At 44.0% G+C, this 18,863-nt stretch overlaps 1 protein-coding gene across 3 annotated transcripts in view; it reads left to right on the forward strand.

Annotated features, from left to right (window-relative positions):
• Window positions 1–18,863, forward strand: part of LOC122540555 (CMP-N-acetylneuraminate-beta-galactosamide-alpha-2,3-sialyltransferase 4-like) — a 110,511-nt gene that overhangs the window by 82,353 nt on the left and 9,295 nt on the right. For all 3 annotated transcript variants that reach the window (XM_087976492.1, XM_043676422.2, XM_087976493.1), the window contains 3 exons: window positions 1,997–2,186; window positions 12,399–12,530; window positions 18,102–18,251. In XM_087976492.1, the coding sequence (XP_087832618.1) occupies window positions 1,997–2,186; window positions 12,399–12,530; window positions 18,102–18,251 (472 nt within the window). The remainder of the gene's footprint in view (window positions 1–1,996; window positions 2,187–12,398; window positions 12,531–18,101; window positions 18,252–18,863) is intronic.

Raw genomic sequence — 18,863 nt, forward strand, 5'->3', positions numbered from 1 at the left:
CCCCAATCACAAAACAAAAGACAAACAGACAAACACAGTTGGCATGAAGAAAAGAAAATATCAAAACTGGCCAGATTACTTAAATAACTTTCAATATGTGTTGTCTCTGAGGGATAAATGTGAACTCCTTGGTTACTTTTTTGAAGTGTTGATCAGGGTCACTTTCTGAGTTCACCCAGGCAAAGCCAGAATTATGTCCAACTCAGCTTTCATCTGGACTTCAGGAAGCTGGTGTCATAAATTAGGTAAGGAGCTTTCAAAGCTTCATGTTGTCTCAGCAGCAACCCAGAACCATCTCTCAGAAAACATCAGTCAAATAAGTAACTTTAATTCTGGTTCTGCCCTGATAGACTGATAGACTGTCCCTGAGGGGTTAGTCACCATTCAACAACTGTCATCTGCTTGAACATAGAGTCTCTTCCAGACTTGCCGGAACCAACTCCCAGATATTGACCTCCTCAATAGCTGAATTTCTGCTATAGGCTTAAACATGCTACACTTCTTGGGGAATGGAACCCCTTTAAACAGAAGTCAGCCCGACATTAGCCTCTAGGCCTGACTTCACAAATAAACGAAGCTTGTTTGGTCTGTTCTTTTCCATTTACCTCAAGCTGTCCCAAAGTTCCCAAGGCATCTCAAGCTTGCAGTTCAAAATTGATAAAAGAATAAAAATAAAAATAATTTAAAAATCAGCGCGAATTCTAAAATATTATATGCATTCTCTGAATGTACAAAGGCAAATGGAATGAAGTACTCTGAAGTGTTCTGTGTGGATTTATAGAGACAAGCAGGGAAGGGAGGGATTGGAAGCTGATGGTTCTAGTAGGGCTAAGCAGAATGCTTGAAAGATGTAAAATTTAACTAAGCTTATTAATCTTGGAAGGATCATCTGATTTCTTACTGCGCTATAAGTTGATCCTGGATGTAATGCCAATCACATTGATGTCCCACCTCTTATCACACAAACTTCCTAATGATTATCCATAGATACAGGTTTCCTTTCCTGTGCTCAATTTGCTTCACCATTATTCCCATGGGCTGTGACAAATAATCTCACAACCTGGCTGAAATTCATGCTGGCCGCTTGGCACTTTCCTTTCCCACTTCAAATACCAACACTGTCGCTTTTCAGTTTCAATCGCCAAATAGAATGTTCCCTTTCAGCTGCCAGTTACAATGTCGACTTGTCCATCAACAAGTTGCCAAACTGACAGTAAAGGTGTCTGTTCGAAATTGGGAGGTCACAGATGAGGGTTAAGACTGAAACTCACAGATGTGAGGAAGATCACTCCTCATCAAGTGCCAACTGGGAGCAAAACTAATCTTGCTGAATACTGCCAAGGGAAGCCATTTAATCAAATGATATTAGTAGGTTCAACGAAGAACTGTTCCTTATAATCCGTAATCAAGAATTCAAAGGGAATTTTACACAAGGAATGATGAGAATATGGAATGTGCCTCCATGAAGAGTGGTTTAAAAGAATAATGTAGATACATTTAAGGCAGAATCTAGAAAAGTACATGATGGAAAAATGAATAGAAGGTTGTTTTGATATGTTTCCTTTTGATAGAGGAGGGACTTGTAGAGCAGTGGGGAACAGTTGGGCCAAATGGCCTCTGTGCTGTGAATGCTATATGGAATTCTATGTAAAAGATAGGACCGAAGTACATGATGAGATGGTGACATCAGGGTTGATGGGAATACTCAAGCATTTCAGTTGGGGAAAGTCTAATGATGTCATTGGAATGCTGGTGACAGTGATGTCCATCGTTCTATCACTTATCAATGAGTCAATCTTTCAAAAGGGAAGAGTTATTGCTCTAAATGATAGGTACTCATTGGAGATTTATAGTAATAAAATCACCTAAGTAAAGTTGAAAATGCAATTTATAAATCCATATAAAAGTCAATGTGATTAAAATCATTTAAAATGGAATGTTTAATTGGGCATAATAATTACTTTTGAACTGGTGTCTTAATGTTTTCTGTTTCTAGATTAAACAATGCTCCAGTGAGAGGCTATGAGAAGGATGTTGGAAACAAAACAACCCTTAGGATCTTTTACCCGGAATCAACAATTGAAGATCCCACCGTTGAAAACAATCTTGATACACTCTTTGTGCTCGTACCATTTAAGACAGTCGACATTCACTGGTTGAAGGCGATCGTGTACAATGAGACAAAAGTAGGTATCCTGGATTGAAACTGTAATGGTTCACACCAGCTACATCCAGACCAAAGCCATTCAGAATTACTATGTGGTGCTTCTGTATTGTGTTCACAAAATGGTTAAGAGTTGCAGCTAAACCTTTCCTGCAAAAGCTCAATTGTTCGGGGGCCTTATTCTGATAAATGATGTAGTGAATTTGCAGCCCACCGTTTACAAAACAATGCATTCTGACTCAGTCACATTGGTATTGGAGGTCAGGTAACTCCAAGAAGAAATAGGCAGGACAAATAAATGGGTTGGTGATCCCACATATGACTGAAATAAATGCATGTGATAGTCACTGCAGATCAGGTGGTTAACTGTACCTCAAACTTGAGCGACTGAGCATAAGCATAAGCTTCCTGATGAAGGGCTCCTGCCCGAAACGTCAATTTTCCTGCTCCTCGGATGCTGCCTGATTTGCTGTGCTTTTCCAGCACCACTCTAATTTTGACTCCAGCATCTGCAGTTCTCACTTTCACCATAAGCATAAGCAGCTGTGTCATGACAAAATCAGATTGCAACCTGATGGAAGAAGGCTCTTATGAAGCTCTTGCCTTTATGTGTTTGCAATAAATGTTAACATTTTGCACGAGGCTTGCCTTCTGCTTTCAGATGTCTTAAGCCGCAGAAATGCTTAATGATATTACCTCACTCACTGTCAGAGGAAATGACTGAGATAAGTCACTGAGCTGCATTTCAAAGAAAACTAGATGAGAATATGCAGGAAAGGGAAAGGAAAGAGCTGCTTAAAGGCTGGGGGTGAGGATCATGGAAACAGAGAAAACGTTTCTGTGACATAAAGATTAGATTAGATTCCCTACAGTGTGGAAACAGGCCCTTCAGCCCAACCAGTCCACACCAATCCTCTGAAGAGTAACTCACTCAGTCCCATTTCTCTCTGACTAATGCACCTAACACTATGGGCAATTTAGATTTGATTAGATTACTTACAGTGTGGGAACAGGCCCTTTGGCCCAACAAGTCCATACCAGCCCTCCAAAGAGCAACCCACCCAGACCCATTCCTCTACATTTACCCCTTCACCTAACACTATGGGCAATTTAGCATGGCCAATTCACCTAACCTGCACATTTTTGGACTGTGGGAGGAAACCAGAGCAAACCCACGCAGACACGGGGAGAATGTGCAAAATCCACACAGACAGTTGCCTGAGGTGGGAATTGAACGCGGGTCTCTGGCGCTGTGAGGCAACAGTGCTAACCACTGTGCCACCGTGTCGCCCAATACCCCTACATTCCTCTACATTTACCCCTTCACCTAACACTACGGGCAATGTAGCATGGCCAATTCACCTGATTCACACATCTTTGGATTGTGGGAGGAAACCAGAGCACCCAGAGGAAACCCACACAGACACGGGGAGAATGTGCAAACTTCACACAGACAGTCACCCAAGGCAGGAATCGAACCTGGGACTCCAGTTCAGATTATTGGACTGTTTGAGCTAGTTCTGTGTTATAACCTCTGTGCATGAAATCAAGACAAAACCTTTCAAATCAAAGAATATGGCATTCAGGACTCTGTCCCCAAAATGCCCAACAATGCTCGATAAGTTAAAATGTTAAAGGCTGAATTGAATTGATTTTAGTGGGTAAGTTTTTTTTATTCACTCGTGGGATGTGGATATTTCTGGCTGGGTCAGCATTTTATTGCCCGTCCCTACTTGTCCTTGAGAAGGTGGTGGTGAGCTGCCTTCTTGAACTGCTGCAGCCCAAATGCTGTAGGTAGACCCACAGTGCCATCAGGGAGGGAATTCCAGGATACTGACGCAGTAACAAGTGAAGGAACAGCAATATGTTTCCAAATTCTGGATTAGTGGTGCTTGAGTGGCTTGGAGTGGAACTTGCAGGTGGTGATTTCCTATCATAGAATTCCTGCATAGAATCCCATGTATCTGCTCCCATGTCCTTCCAGATGGAAGTGGTTGTGGGTTTGGAAGATTCTGCCTCAGAGTCTTTGGTGAATTTCTGCAGTGCACCATGTAGATAGTACACACTGCTGCTACTGAGTGTAAGTGGTGGAGGGAGTGAATGCTTGCGAATGTGGAGCCAATCAACTGGCTACTTTGTCCTGGATGGTGTCAAGCTTCTTGAATGTTGTTTGAGCTGCACCCATCCAGGCAAGTGGGGAGTAATCCATCACACTCCTGACTTGTGCCTTGTAAATGGGGAGTCAGGAAGTAAGTTACTTACCACAATATTCCTAGCCTCTGACCTGCTCTTTTTGCCACTGTGTTTACAGGATGAGGTCCTGTTGAGTTTCTGATCAATGGTAAGCCCAGAAATATTGATCGTATGGATTCAGTGATGAATGTCTCTTATTGGAGATGGTCATTGCCAGGTGTTTGTACGTCCCATATGTTCATAGATTCATAGAATTCCTAGAGTGTGGAAATAGGCCATTTAGCCCAACTAGTCCACTCCGAAGAGTATCCCACCCAGATCCATTCCACTACCCTGAGTAATGTACCTAGCTTACACATTGCTGAACGCTATGGGCAATTTAGCACGGCCAATTCACCTAACATGCACATCTTTGGACCGTGGAAGGAAACTGGAGCACCCAGAGGAAACCCACGCAGACACGGGGAGAATGCGCAAACTCCACACAAACAGTCACCCGAAAATGAATTTGAATCCAGATTCCTGTGCTGTGAGATAACAGTGCTAACCACTGAGCCACCATGCCGCCCTATGATTTCATTAGTGTGACTGACAAGCTGTTACTCTGTGAGACAGCTCTCCCAATTTGGCACTAGCCCCCAGATGTTAGCAAGAAGGACTTTGCAGATTCGGCAGGGCTGTGTCTACCATTGTCTATTCCGCTGTCTAAGTTGGTGCCAGGTGATCAGTCTGGTTTGATTTCTTTCTTGAGACTTTGTAGGGATTGATACAACTGTGTGCCTTGCTGGGCCATTCCAGAGAGCAGTTAAGAGTTAACCTCTTGCTGTGGGTCTGAAGTCATATGCAGGCCAGACCATGTGAGGATGGAAGATTTCCTTCCCTAAAGGACATTAGTGAACCATATGGCTTTTCTGACAATTGAAGATTGTCAGAATCAGATGAGTTTTTACAACAGTCATCATTAGACTAGCATTTCTCTGCTGGATACTGAAGAATGATCTTCATTCCGAATTTCAGATCATGTTCCGATTGACTCTTCAATTCCAGCCCCCCCCCCCCCACCACGCCCCCTCACCCCCACCCCCAAAACCCCACAATTGCAATAGCATTTCAACTTCAGTGCATCAGTCAGTCAGCCAATGGCTTGGTTTGGATGAAGCATGAGGAGGGTAGGAGGGGTGGATGGGGCTGATTCTTGCTTTATTACTTGGTTAACGTTTGAGACAAAATGGTATTTGACCCAGCTCATCTCTGCTCCTAGCAGTCTCCTTTCTCTTTCTCGGGCCAGCTGCCCCCATTTTCACCTGTGCCTCTCCCATTCTCCATCATTGCCCCAACCCAAAATCTTCTTTCCCAAGTCAAAATTACACAGCCATGAACTGTCCTGATTGAAGAACAAAGATTAGTCTTGTGTGATAGCAAAATGGATTTTTCCGTGAATGTGTAATGGAAATGTCTGTATGCCGGGCAATGTCCATTGCACTCTCTAACCTTGACCACTTGTGCAAGATCATCAAACCTCTTGTAGCTTCCACATTGTTGGGCTATGCTGGTGTTATTCATGCCTTGTACCCCTGCTCCCACTAGCCTTCCCAGCACATGTTCCAAGGTTCTGCCTGGCTCCCTGTTCAGTCTACCTGCTGCATCAGGGTGCCTTCTACAGCATGTTGCATCTTTTAAGCTCTTCTCTGAAGACTGTTCAAACAGGTTGAACCCTTACTGCAACCAGAATGCAATCTCTCCTCTATTTTCCCTCTCCTATAAGGGTTTCAGTCTGGCTGTAGTTAGGCACATTCACTCCACATAATGCTAGTCTCGCATGAATGCGGTCCCTCAGTTCAGGTGGGCAGCCACTCGACAGTGTGTTCACTTCTGGGCTGCATCCAAAACTCATGAACATGTGCAGGCAGCTTGCTGTTTGAGGGATATTAATATCACTTTATGTGGTAACAGGGTCATTGCAAATCAGGTTGCTGCCCCTGAATTCAGCAACTTTCCACCTTAGCCTCCCCACTCCTTTCTGGTTCTAATCTATAATTTCCATTATATGTTCAATAGAACATTTCCACTATGCAGATAAACAGTTCCATTATAACATCGACCCCCAACAGACATTACCAATACACTCCCACACAGTCAGTTCCAATATCAACCCATGCAGGCATTTCCATTTTAAATTCAATTCGAAAAGAAATCCAAGGTGGCAATGCGGCAGCAGCTCACAGTGCCTCTCCGGACTAAGAGCTACTTAATTTTTGCAAGGCTTGTGATGGTTTGTAGCTCAGGTTGAGGTTTAGGGTGTAGGTTTGCTCGCTGAGCTGTAGGTTTGATATCCAGACGTTTCAATACCTGGCTAGGTAACATCATCAGTGGCGACCTCCAAGTGAAGCGAAGCTGTTGTCTCCTGCTTTCTATCTATATGTTTGTCCTGGATGGGGTTCCTGGGGTTTGTCATTTCCTGTTCATTTTCTGAGGGGTTGATAGATGCTATCTAGATCTATGTGTTTGTTTATGGCGTTGTGGTTGGAGTGCCAGGCCTCTAGGAATTCTCTGGCATGTCTTTGCTTAGCCTGACAGCTAGACTACTAAGACCCCTCGGAATCCTAGTAGCACACAAACCCACCAACACTCTCAAACAAAAACTAACAAACTTAAAAGACCCAGTGCAACCCATGGACAAAACCAACGTCGTCTACAAAATTCCATGCAAGGACTGCCACAAACACTATGTAGGATAAACAGGAAGAAAGTTAGCCACCAGGATACACAAACACCAGCTAGCCACAAAAAGACACGACCATCTCTCCCTCATAGCCCTACACACGGATGAAAAAAAACACCATTTCGACTGGGACAACACATCTATTCTGGGACAGGCTAAGCAAAGACATGCCAGAGAATTCCTAGAGGCCTGGCACTCCAACCACAACGCCATAAACAAACACATAGATCTAGTTACCATCTATCAACCCCTCAGAAAATGAACAGGAAGTGACATCACTACAAATCCCAGGAACCCCATCCAGGACAAACATATAAGTAGAAAGCAGGAGACAACAGCTTTGCTTCACTTGGAGATCGCCACTGATGATGTTACCTAGCCAGGTAATGAAACGTCTGGATATCAAACCTACAGCTTGGCGAGCAAACCTACACCCTAAACCTACACCCTGAGCTACTTAATTCCAGGAGGAACAGGAAACCCGGTATTTGCAGACACTATTACAGAATAGGAACTGGCTGAAAACATACCTGAACGGAGAAGGAGCTATGCGATTTCAGCTTCCTGTGGAGACCAGGCCTCTAGTTCTTGGTCTTGCCTGATGCCAGTAGCCGGGTGTTGCGACGTCGGAAGCGGTGTGCAATGAGGAGGAAGCGGGGTAAGCATGCAGGAGTTCTCGGCTTGCTGCGGAGACCAGGCCTTCTGTCCTCGGCCTCACCTGATGCCAGTAGCCAGGTGTTGAGATGCCGGAAGCGGTGTGTAAGGAGACTGAGGCGCGTATGCGTGCAGGAGTCTGTGGTAAGCTAAAAAACAAGCCCTAGCCGGACAGCTCTACCATCCATTCTGCTCTCCAATGACTACTCCCTGCGGCAAATGTGAGTTCGTCATTGTTTTCATGGAAACATGACTCAGTGACAGAATTCCAGACACCGTCATCCAGCTAGGTGGGCTTGCCTTGTTTTGCGGCGACAGAAATGCAGATCTGTGCAGTAAGTCTCGGGTGGGGGTCTGTGTGTCTACATCAACACATGGTGCAGAGACTCCATGCTAGTCTCCAGTTACTACTCATCACTGGTGGAATTTCTGGCTGTTAGATGCAGACCATTTTATTTGCCACTGAATTCACTGCTGTCCTTATAGTCGGGGTTTATATTCCTCCCAGTGCTATTGCTAAGATGGCACTCTGTGAACTGTATGGGGCTATTAGTGGACTGCAGAACACATACCCTGATGGATTGTTTATTGTTTTTGGAGATTTCAACCATGTGAATCTTGAGACTGTGCTCCCTAAGTTCCATCAGCATGTGGACTTTGCGATGATAGGGGAGAACACGCTGGATCTGGTTTACACAAATATCCCCAACGCATACAAGGTAGAGCCCTGCCCCACCTCAGCTCCTCAGACCACATCTTTGTTATGCTAATCCCAGCCCATTCGTCAGACATGTCAGACCGGTTCGGAAGCAGGTGAAAACCTGGCCGGCAGGAGCTATTTCTGCTCTTCGAGACTGTTTTGAGCGCACTGACTGGTGCACGTTCAGGGAGGTGGCAACAGACGGTGATTCCATCAACTCCGAGGAATAAACAGCGTTGGTGATTTGCCTCCCTCCCGGATGAGTTGAACACCTTCAATGCATGGTTTGAGGTTTAAAATGACGTGGCAGCAAGGACGTTCACCCCCCTCTCAATGACATGAGGAAAACCCTATGCAGAGTCAACCCACGTAAGGCTGATGGACCAGACAACATCCCTGGCAGAGTACTCAGAGGAATGTTCTCACAGACATCTTCAACATCTCCCTGAGCTGCACCACAGCTTCAAGGCCGTGACCATTATCCCAGTACTGAAGAAGGAAACCGGAGCACCCGGAGGAAACCCACGCACGTTCTCCCCGTGTCTGCGTGGGTTTCCTCCGGGTGCTCCGGTTTCCTCCCACAGTCACAAAGATGTGCAGGTCAGGTGAATTGGCCATGCTAAATTGCCCGTAGTGTTAGGTAAAGGGGTAAATGTAGGGGAATGGGTGGGTTGCGCTTCGGCGGGTCGGTGTGGACTTGTTGGGCCGAAGGGCCTGTTTCCACACTGTAAGTAATCTAATCTAATCTAAAAAAAAAGTCTTCAGCATCCTGTCTCAACAACTACCACTCTGCTGCACTTACACCCATCATCATAAAGTGTATTGAGAGGCTCATGATGAGGCATGTTAAGACCCTGCTGCCCCCCTCACTGGACACCCTGCAGTTCACGTATTGTCCCAATCGCTCAACAAATGATGCCATTTCCACTATCCTCCATCTGACCCTCACCCACCTGGAGAAGAAGGACAGCTACGTCAGATTACTGTTCATAGACTTCAGTTCTGCATTTAACACAATCGTTCCTCAGCACCTGATTGGAAATCTGAGTAAAATATCTCCCTGTGTAACTGGTTGCTGGACATCCTGACTGGGAGACCTCTGTCAGTCTGGACTGGGAACAGCATCTCCAACACCATCACACTGAGCGAGGGGGCTGTTGGAATGGAGGGGGCTGTGTACCCGGTCCACTGCTGTTCACCCCGTTGACGCACGACTATACAGAAATGCAAAGGTCTAATTACAACATCAAGTTTGCTGATGATACAACTATAGGACTGTAGTAGGTCTCATCAGCACAAACAATGAATCAGCATAAAGACAGGAGGTGCAGCCGTTACCAGACTGATGCAGAGCCAACAACCTGTCTCTGAACGTGGACAAAATGAAAGAGATGGTTGTTGACTTCAGAAGGGCACAGAGCGACCACGTTCCATTGGACATCGTCAGTTCCCATGTGGAGATAATGAAGAGAATCAAATTTCTTGGCGTCCACCTGGCTGAGAATCTCACCAGGTTCCTCAACACTAGCTCCATAGCCAAGAAACCCCAATAGCATCTCCACTCTTTGTGTAGACTGAAGAAAGCCCAACTCCCACCCCCCTTCCTCATCACACTCTCAAGAAGGTTCATTGAGAGTACCCTGAGCTGTTGCATCACTGCCTGGTTCAGGAATTGCACCGTCTTGGATTGTAAGACCCTACAACAGATAGGGAGGATAGCTGAGAGGGTCATCGGGGTCTCTCTTCCCTCCACTACAGACATTTACATCACACGCTGCATCTGAAAGGCTAAGAGCATTGTGGAAGACCGCACACACCCCTCACTCAAAAGCTACTCTACTCTATCATTTGATTGCTCACTCAGAAGAGGTCAGAATCACACATATCTTGGAGACCAGAAATTGAAGCAGAACAGCAGGAGATGGAAATGTGTTGCTGGAAAAGCGCAGCAGGTCAGGCAGCATCTAGGGAACAGGAGAATCGACGTTTCGGGCATTAGCCCTTCTTCAGGAAGCCCTTCCTGAAGAAGGGCTAATGCCCGAAACGTCGATTCTCCTGTTCCCTAGATGCTGCCTGACCTACTGCGCTTTTCCAGCAACACATTTCCATCTCTGATCTCCAGCATCTGCAGACCTCACTTTCTCCGCAGAACAGCAGGAGCAAACCTGAGATAAAGACTTGCATTCATATTGAGGCGTTCATGATTTAAAGTATTCTAACTACATTTTACAGAGAAAGAGCACTTCTGAAATAACTACAATAATTGAAGAAAGTTTGCAGCCACTTGGTGCAGAAGCTGCACAAGACAGCTAGGATTATTTGTTTTAGTGATGTGGTTGAGGAGCAAGTATTGACCAGGGATGGCAATGAGAACTCCCCAGATCTGGTGAAAGGAGTGCTAGTGGGATCCCTTACGTTCACCCAATAGAGGAGATAGGATCTCAGCTAAACATCTCACCTAAAAGACAACACCTCTGCCAATGCAGCACTCCATCAATGCTGCACCAAAGGCAGAATTTCCCCAGTTCCGAAAGATGCAGGCAGCGCTGAGGAAGTTCAGACAATTGTGTCTGATAACCAGCGATGAGCTTCTCAAAATCCCCTACACTACCACCTAACTGCGTAGTGCTTATATTTCCCCAGCAGCCATGATGTGTGTGTGCAGGTATGACCAATCAAGTGTTTAGTGGTGAGATGAGATTTGGATGAGTAATGGTGAGAGGCCTCTTTGCATGTGTTAGCGTGCATTAATATCTCATTTCTATGTTATTTTCCCTCACTTGCCTGCAGTTTCCCATTCTCCCAGTGGTCAGTTAGAAACTAGATGGCTATAATTCCTGATGTGAAAGTTGGAGCAGGTATCTGGTAACTTCAGTTGTCACCTGCCGCTCTGGGCTTCCTTCTAAGACACCTGGCACAATCATCTCAGGTACCACTCCACAGACAGTAACCACATGTAATCCCCATCCGTGGACCCTGGCATCCAACTTCTGAACAACTGTATCTGGCATTTAATTTAATATATCTGGTGTTGAGGGTGTAAAGTGGGGAGATGAAGATTGACATATGTGGGTTGGGTGGGAATGTGGGGAAGTTCAAGATTGATGGGGTTAAGGGGAAGCAATACCAAGTTAAGAATATGTACATTTGGGGGATTAACAAGGGTAAGAGGTTGAGCTTGAGATTCACTGTGTGAGGAGCAATCACTGCTTCCTTCCATCGTGCTGTAGATAGCAGTAGCCCAACGGAAATAAAAATGGCCATGACCACATCCATAGTGGGTGGGGTAGGGTTTTGTTTTGTGAGGGAGGAGGCTTCACTTTTGAGTAATACGAGGCTCTTCAAAGGACAACAGCAACGAAACACCCACCCAGTTCAGATGAAAGACTGGGAACACCATGTGCTGTGTTTGAATCTTAGGCATTATCCCACTGTGGGATAAGCCTGATCTGGAGCTCTATTGACCATACCATGCAGCATCAGCAATCAGTGACACTAATGGCTGTGAGGTGTTTATGGAAGAGAAATATTCACCCTCATCAAAGTAACGAGGACCTTTCAAGGTCTCAAGGTAGCAGAGAGAAGAAGGCCCGAGGTGGAGAAGAGAAGGTCATTGATCTTGGGCAGGAAACAAATAATGAGTTATTCAGGAACACCGGTATCAACTTCGATGGACGCCAGATATTGGTCACCATGCACTTGCCACGGTCTCCGTGCACACTAATATCTGGAGGGGTGCACAGTATATCACAGCTGATAGACAGATTGACAATTCTTGCCACATGTTGGAGGAAAGAATGAGGGCATTGGAGAAATGGATCATGAAAAGTTAAGGTTGGATTCCTGCTTCAGTTGCACTCAAATATTTGGATAGAAGACAATGATGGAGTAGGGTTACCTCTGTGTGCAGATTTAACGTTTCTCTTTAATACCTTTCACTGATTGCAAAATATTTTTCTCACTAGATTACAACAGGATTCTGGAAAAGGCCAGCCTTTGTAAAGAATTTGGATCCTGCCAGGGTGCGAATACTCAATCCCTACTATATGTATCAAGCCGTGGCAAAATTGCTGAATCAACCCGACATGATTAAACATGTAAGGGGAACTTTCTGTTCTAATCTGTAAAGGTCGTTGTGATGATTCTTAGGAAAGGTACTACCAGGCCATCTCAAAAATAGAAAGTTCATTAGATTGTAGATTTTTCACATGCATTTCATTAATAAAGCTGGAATTGTGTATGTATCATAGATTCATAGATTCATAGAGCCCAGAAAAACCCCTTCAGTCCAATGAGTCTGCATCAATATAACTACCACTGATCCCAATTTCCTGCACTTGTCCCATATCCGTGAATGTTATGATATTTGAACTACTCATCCAAATATTTTTTAAAATTTATAATGTTTTACAGCCTCCACTACCATCCCAGGCAGTGCATTCCAGATTCCCTCTACCCACTGAGTGAAAACGTTTCTTCCCAAATCCCCTCTGAATCTCTTGCTCCTTACCCTAAAACTATGTCCTCTCATAACTGACCCCTCAAACAGCTGCTCTCTATTTTCACTCTACCCATGCCCCTCATAATCTTATCCACCTCAATCATGTCTGCCCTCCGTCTGCTCTGCTCTAAAGAAGACAATCCAAGCCTATCCAGTCACTCCTTCTACCTCAGTTTCTCCATCCCAGGCAACATCCTGGTGATCCTCCTCTGTACCCCCTGTAGTGCTGTCACATCCTTCCTGTAGTGAGGCGACCAGAACTGCACACAGTACTTTAGTTGTCGCCTGAGCAACACTGTGCAGCACCATCATTATCACCTTGCACTTATACTGATGAAAGCAAGTGTCCCATATGTCTTCTTGACTATCCTGTTTATGTGCTGTGCTGACTTTGGGGACCTGTGAATAATCTCTTCAAGCTCCCTCTGTTTCTCTAAGCTACCCAGTGCCCTGCCATTTATTAAATACTCCTGCATCTTGTTTCTTCTTCGGAAGTGCATCACCTCACACTTTTCAAGGTTAAATAACATCTACCACTCATCTGCCCATCTGACCAACCCATCTATATCTTCCTGTAACCTAAAACCATCTTTTTCGTGATTAATCACTTTGCCAATCTTGATTTTGTCTGCAAATTTGCATCTAGACCATTTACATATATAGCTGAAAAATGTGTTGCTGGAAAAGCGCCGCAGGTCAGGCAGCATCCAAGGAGCAGGAGAATCGACGTTTCGGGCATAAGCCCTTCTTGATTCCTGAAGAAGGGCTTATGCCCGAATCGTCGATTCTCCTGCTCCTTGGATGCTCCCTGACCTGCTGCGCTTTTCCAGCAACACATTTTTCAGCTCTGATCTCCAGCATCTGCAGTCCTCACTTTCTCCACTTACATATATAACAAACAATAATGGTGCCAGTATTGCTCCCTGGATCGCTGGATACCAGCCTCCAGTCACTCAAACAGACTTCTACCGCTACCCTTTGTGTTCTATCACTCCGTCAGTTTCTGATCCAATTCTCCAACTTTCCCTGAATTCCATCTGTTTAACCTCCTCAATCAGTCTCCAATGTGGGACCTTGTTGAAAGCTTTGCAAAAATCCATATAAACTGCATCAATTGAACTTCCCTCATCCACAAACGTGCTCACGTTTTCAAAACATTTCGAACAAATTTGTTTGGCATGCTCTCCCTCTGACAAAGCCATGCTGACTATCCCTCATTAAACTGTGCCTTTCCAAGTGGGTTTTAATTCACTCCTTCATAACTTTCTCCAATTGTTTCCCGAACAGTGACGTGAGACTCACTGGTCTATAATTTCCTGCTTCATATTTACTATCCCTGTAAACAGGCAGAACCATATTAACCATCCTCCGATCCTCTGGCACTTCCCCTGTTATCAGAGAGGAATTAAACAATTTTGTCAGAATAGTTTTAACATACAAAAAAATTCTTAAGGTGTATCATAGAAATGTGTTCAGAACAGTCATAAAAATTTGAGGAGAAGCATCTTTACTCAGTGAATGGTGTGAATGTTTCAGATTAGAATCCCTACAGTGTGGAAACAGGCCACTTGGCTCAAAGAGTCCACATCTGACCGTCAGAAGAGTAACCCACCCAGACCCATTCCCCTACATTTACCCCTGACTAATGCACCTAACCTACACATCCCTGAATACTATGGACAATTTAGCATGGCCAATTCACCTAACCTGCACATCTTTGGATTGTGGGAGGAAACCCGGAGTACCCGAAGGAAACCCACGCAGACACGGGGTGAATGTGCAGACTCCACACAGACAGTCACCCGAGGGTGGAATTGAACTTGGATCTCTGGCACTGTGAGGCAGCAGTGCTAACCACTGAGCCACTATGCCATGCACATGGAACCTCTAATTACAAGGGTTTATTGAGGTTTATAGAATATTGCCTTTAATTTGAAATTGAGGATTTTCTCCATTTGGTCATAGAAGAAAAGAAAGATGTGCATATGTTGCAGACCATTCATTATTTCAGCATGATCTAAAACACCTTACAGACACGGAAGTACTCATAGCTGTAATGCAGCAGGTAAGGTCAGAAAATATACCACCAAGATGAAGACTTGAGGTTAAGTGCTTTGGCAAAAATTGGCAAAGTGAGTATAATGTGCAAAACTGTTAAACTATCCATTTTGTCAGGGAAAGTAAATCGGGAGAGGTTGCAGAACTGGGCAATGCAAAAGGATGTGGGTACCCTGGTGATTCAATTACAAAAGGTTAGTGTGCAGTTGCAGCGAGTGATTAGGAAAGCAAATGGGATATTGGATTTTATTGCAAGTGGAATAATAATAATCATCATCATAATCATTACAATCATAATAAAACAGTTCCTAGGAAAAGGCATTTCCAATTTCATAGCCTCGCTGTGAGGTGAAAGACAGTGCTTACTCAGCACTGTTAGCCTAAACTATATTTGGAAGCTTTGACTACAATTTGTGTTCTGTTGATGTGAACATGTAACTAACTTGAGTCTGTGTTATTAAACATGAAAACATTGCACAGGTAATTAGCCTGGCAAAAAGGTATTAATATAAGACAGAGCAGATTACGCACTTATTTTAGCATCCAGATGCATTCATGCATTTCCTAGAGACTAAGAACAAGGAAAGTAAAACACTGAAGAGACAAGATGTTTTACTTAAAGTTCATTGTTATGGTGGGTCATTGCTTCACCATTAACACTTCTTCTCCTTGCTTCATTAATCTGAGAAGGTGAAGGTAAACCTTCTCTTGAACCACTGCAGCCAATCTGGTAAATTTTCTCCCATTGTCTAGTTGGGGAGGATGCTCCAGGATTTTAATCCAATGCTAGTGAAGGAATGGCAGTTACTTGTCCAAATTAGGATGGTGTGTGACTTAGATCAAAACTGGGAGGTATGACCCTATACAGCTGTGACACTTGTCCTGAGTGAAGGTGTCAAATTTTGAAGAGGTGTCCCAAAGATAAATTGAAAATGAGTTTTGCAAATAATTGTAAAGGTTGATAGCCAAGTAGAAGGGAAGCTGTTATGTAGGTTATAACAGGAGAGAGGGCAAAACATTTAAGACTGCTCAGATAAGATGAAGAGGAGATTACACAAAATTATAAAAACTTATTGAAACAGAGAGCCAAAGAGTCCAAGAGTGGATTAATAAAGACTGTGACAGCATTGATGTAAGCATTCGACTAACCTTTGGCAATACCACTAAATGTCTCACTACTTCTTTTAATCACAACAAAGATGCTACAATTCATCCTTAAGTGTATCCATCCAGAATGTATCTAAAAACTCCAACTGATTCTTAAAGGATGCCAGGTTTTCTTGCCCAATCTCTAAAAGTGTTTTGATTTGATTCTCTTTGTAATGAACATCTTCCTGATGACATTTTAACTTTAGCTTTTTACTGCTTTAAATCTTTGAACCTGAAACCATCCCCTACAATTAATTGCAACAATACATTCTGGAGTTACCTTTCCTTTATTGCACACGATCTTATAAATCTCTAGAATTAACCTCAGAGATTCCTTCCTTCACTGACAAAAAGGGCAGGTTTCTCCATGCTTAGTTCATAGCTTGGACATCTCACACAAAGCTCTTTTCTGCATTGCACTCAGTGTATTCCATGCATTTTGATGATCAGGGTCAGACTCACCAGAATTATTTCCAATTTGAGAGATTAGATTAGATTAGATTCCCTACAGTGTGGAAACAGGCCCTTCGGCCCAACAAGTCCACACTGACCCTCCGAAGAGTAACCCACCTGACCCATTCCCTCTGACCAATGCACCTAACACTATGGACAACTTAGCATGGCCAATTCACCTGACCTGCATATCTTTGGACTGTGGGAGGAAACCGGAGCACCTGGAGGTAATCCACGCAAACTTGGGGAGAATGTGCAAAACGCCACACAGACAGTCATCTGAGGCTGGGATTGAACCTGGAATGCTGGTGCTGTGAGGCAGCAGTGCTAACCACTGAGCCACCGTGTCGGCTTTGACTTTCTTTTTCTTTTTTTCTTGTCTATTGTAGTCCAACTTTCTGTTGCTTGTATTGGTTGCTACTCTCACACTAGGTGGGCATTCTGAGCTTCTGGTTTACTGAGGTACCTGGGTTTCTGTAAACCTCAACCATTGATATTTCACCATCTGGCCTGGAGTTTGTGAGTTGCCGATTTTGCCTTTAAATGTGAATGACTTGACAATTGTCCACATTCAATTTCATTGCATCCCCAAGAACCTCTGATCATCTCCTCTTGCTGCTTTTAAAATGCCTGGATTCCTCTTTCATATCACGCAATTATCGACTTGGAGATATTTTTATTGAGGTGAGGGCAGAAAGGTAAAGACTAAATCCTTAGATCACTGGCTTCAGATCGTTCAGCATCAAAGATGGTAAGGTCAGAGGTTATGGCGAATATGCAGCAAGAAATGGGATTAGATGAAGGGATGAAGTTGGAGGATAGAATTAATGCCTGCTGGGTTGTGGTAGACTGATACAGAACTAATATTCAGTTAAATTGCCATTGAAGCAGAGAAGCAGGTAACATAAATTGCACAGAAAGAGGCCATTCAGCCCATTCTGTCTGTGCCACAAATCACGGTGGAAGCACCTACATTTGAAATGAGCTCAAGCATTTAATCCTCACCTTCACCAGTTTCAAACCGAATGCATTATATCTGGTCATTTGCGGCTCGCACCAGAATAAATGAGCATTATCTTTTTTTCTCCACATACTGCCTTCAAGTCTTCGTTTTCTACTTGTTCTTCCCCAGAACCTCAAAACCATGATCTCTTTACATGTTCAAACCCTTTGTCCTCATTGAGACCAGAAACCTGCAATCCCACTCCTTTAGTCATAGGTTAACGGTGAATGTTTTTGAAATGTATGCTTTTCCAGGTCCCTGTCAAATGGACTGTTATTCTATTTTCGAGGTTCTTCATTTCAATTATCTCATTTTCATTTGTACGTGACTGTTCAGTCAACATGCTATGTCTCTTATACTCATTTTATCAGCTGAAAATACCCTCTTCCCAGATGGTCTACTTTGTTTTCTCTCTCTCCCTCACTCTCTCTTTCTCATGTTCTGTTCTTATTCTGTTAATGGTTGGTTAGACATATCAACATAACGTTGTTTCTGCATCCACAGAGAGGAAATCATCCAACCACTGGGTTCTTAGCTGTCACGTTGGGCCTGAACTATTGTGATGAAGTTGATGTTGCTGGATTTGGTTATCCATTGAATCAAAAAAACGGGAGGATTCATTACTATGATCAGCTGCGTATGAAACATATGGCAGTAAGTATCTGATGGAAACAATCCCCTGATTCCATGTTCCATCTTAAGTTTCTCAGTCCATGTTAACCTGGCTGGCGCTTAGATACATTCCTGTCAAGAGTTCCGTTGTCATGCTATCTCTCTTGCTCCATTCTTGTTTCTAAACATTTGTGATGTCCGTCATCAAACTACTCTATGTCTCTGCTGCCCTCCACTTTACCCTCTGGAAGAGATTTAGCTCTGATCAAATGGCAGAAAAAAAGGTAAATAAATATGCAGAATAGAGTCTTTTGTCAGGGATGGTTATGGGCTTGAGGAAGCAGCAGAATGAGGGAAGGGAGCCTAATGGAGGGATTTAAACATGAAGGTGAATGTTAAATGTGTTGCATTGGAACACCAGAACCTAAATTGTATCAAGCAACCCAGAATTCTTGGGCGAGTGAGATTGGGCATAGAAAAGGATTTGGGCAGCAGGGAGTTTTTTTAGATTAGATTAGATTACTTACAGTGTGGAAACAGGCCCTTCGGCCCAACAAGTCCACACCGACCCGCCGAAGCGCAACCCACCCAGACCCATTCCCCTACATCTACCCCTTCACCTAACACGACGGGCAATTTAACTTAGCCAATTCA

Source organism: Chiloscyllium plagiosum, unplaced genomic scaffold (genome assembly GCF_037043375.1).
Source record: "Chiloscyllium plagiosum isolate Xiang-an unplaced genomic scaffold, Cpla_swu_hap1 HiC_scaffold_29, whole genome shotgun sequence".
In the NCBI taxonomy this organism is placed as follows: Eukaryota; Metazoa; Chordata; class Chondrichthyes; order Orectolobiformes; family Hemiscylliidae; genus Chiloscyllium; species Chiloscyllium plagiosum.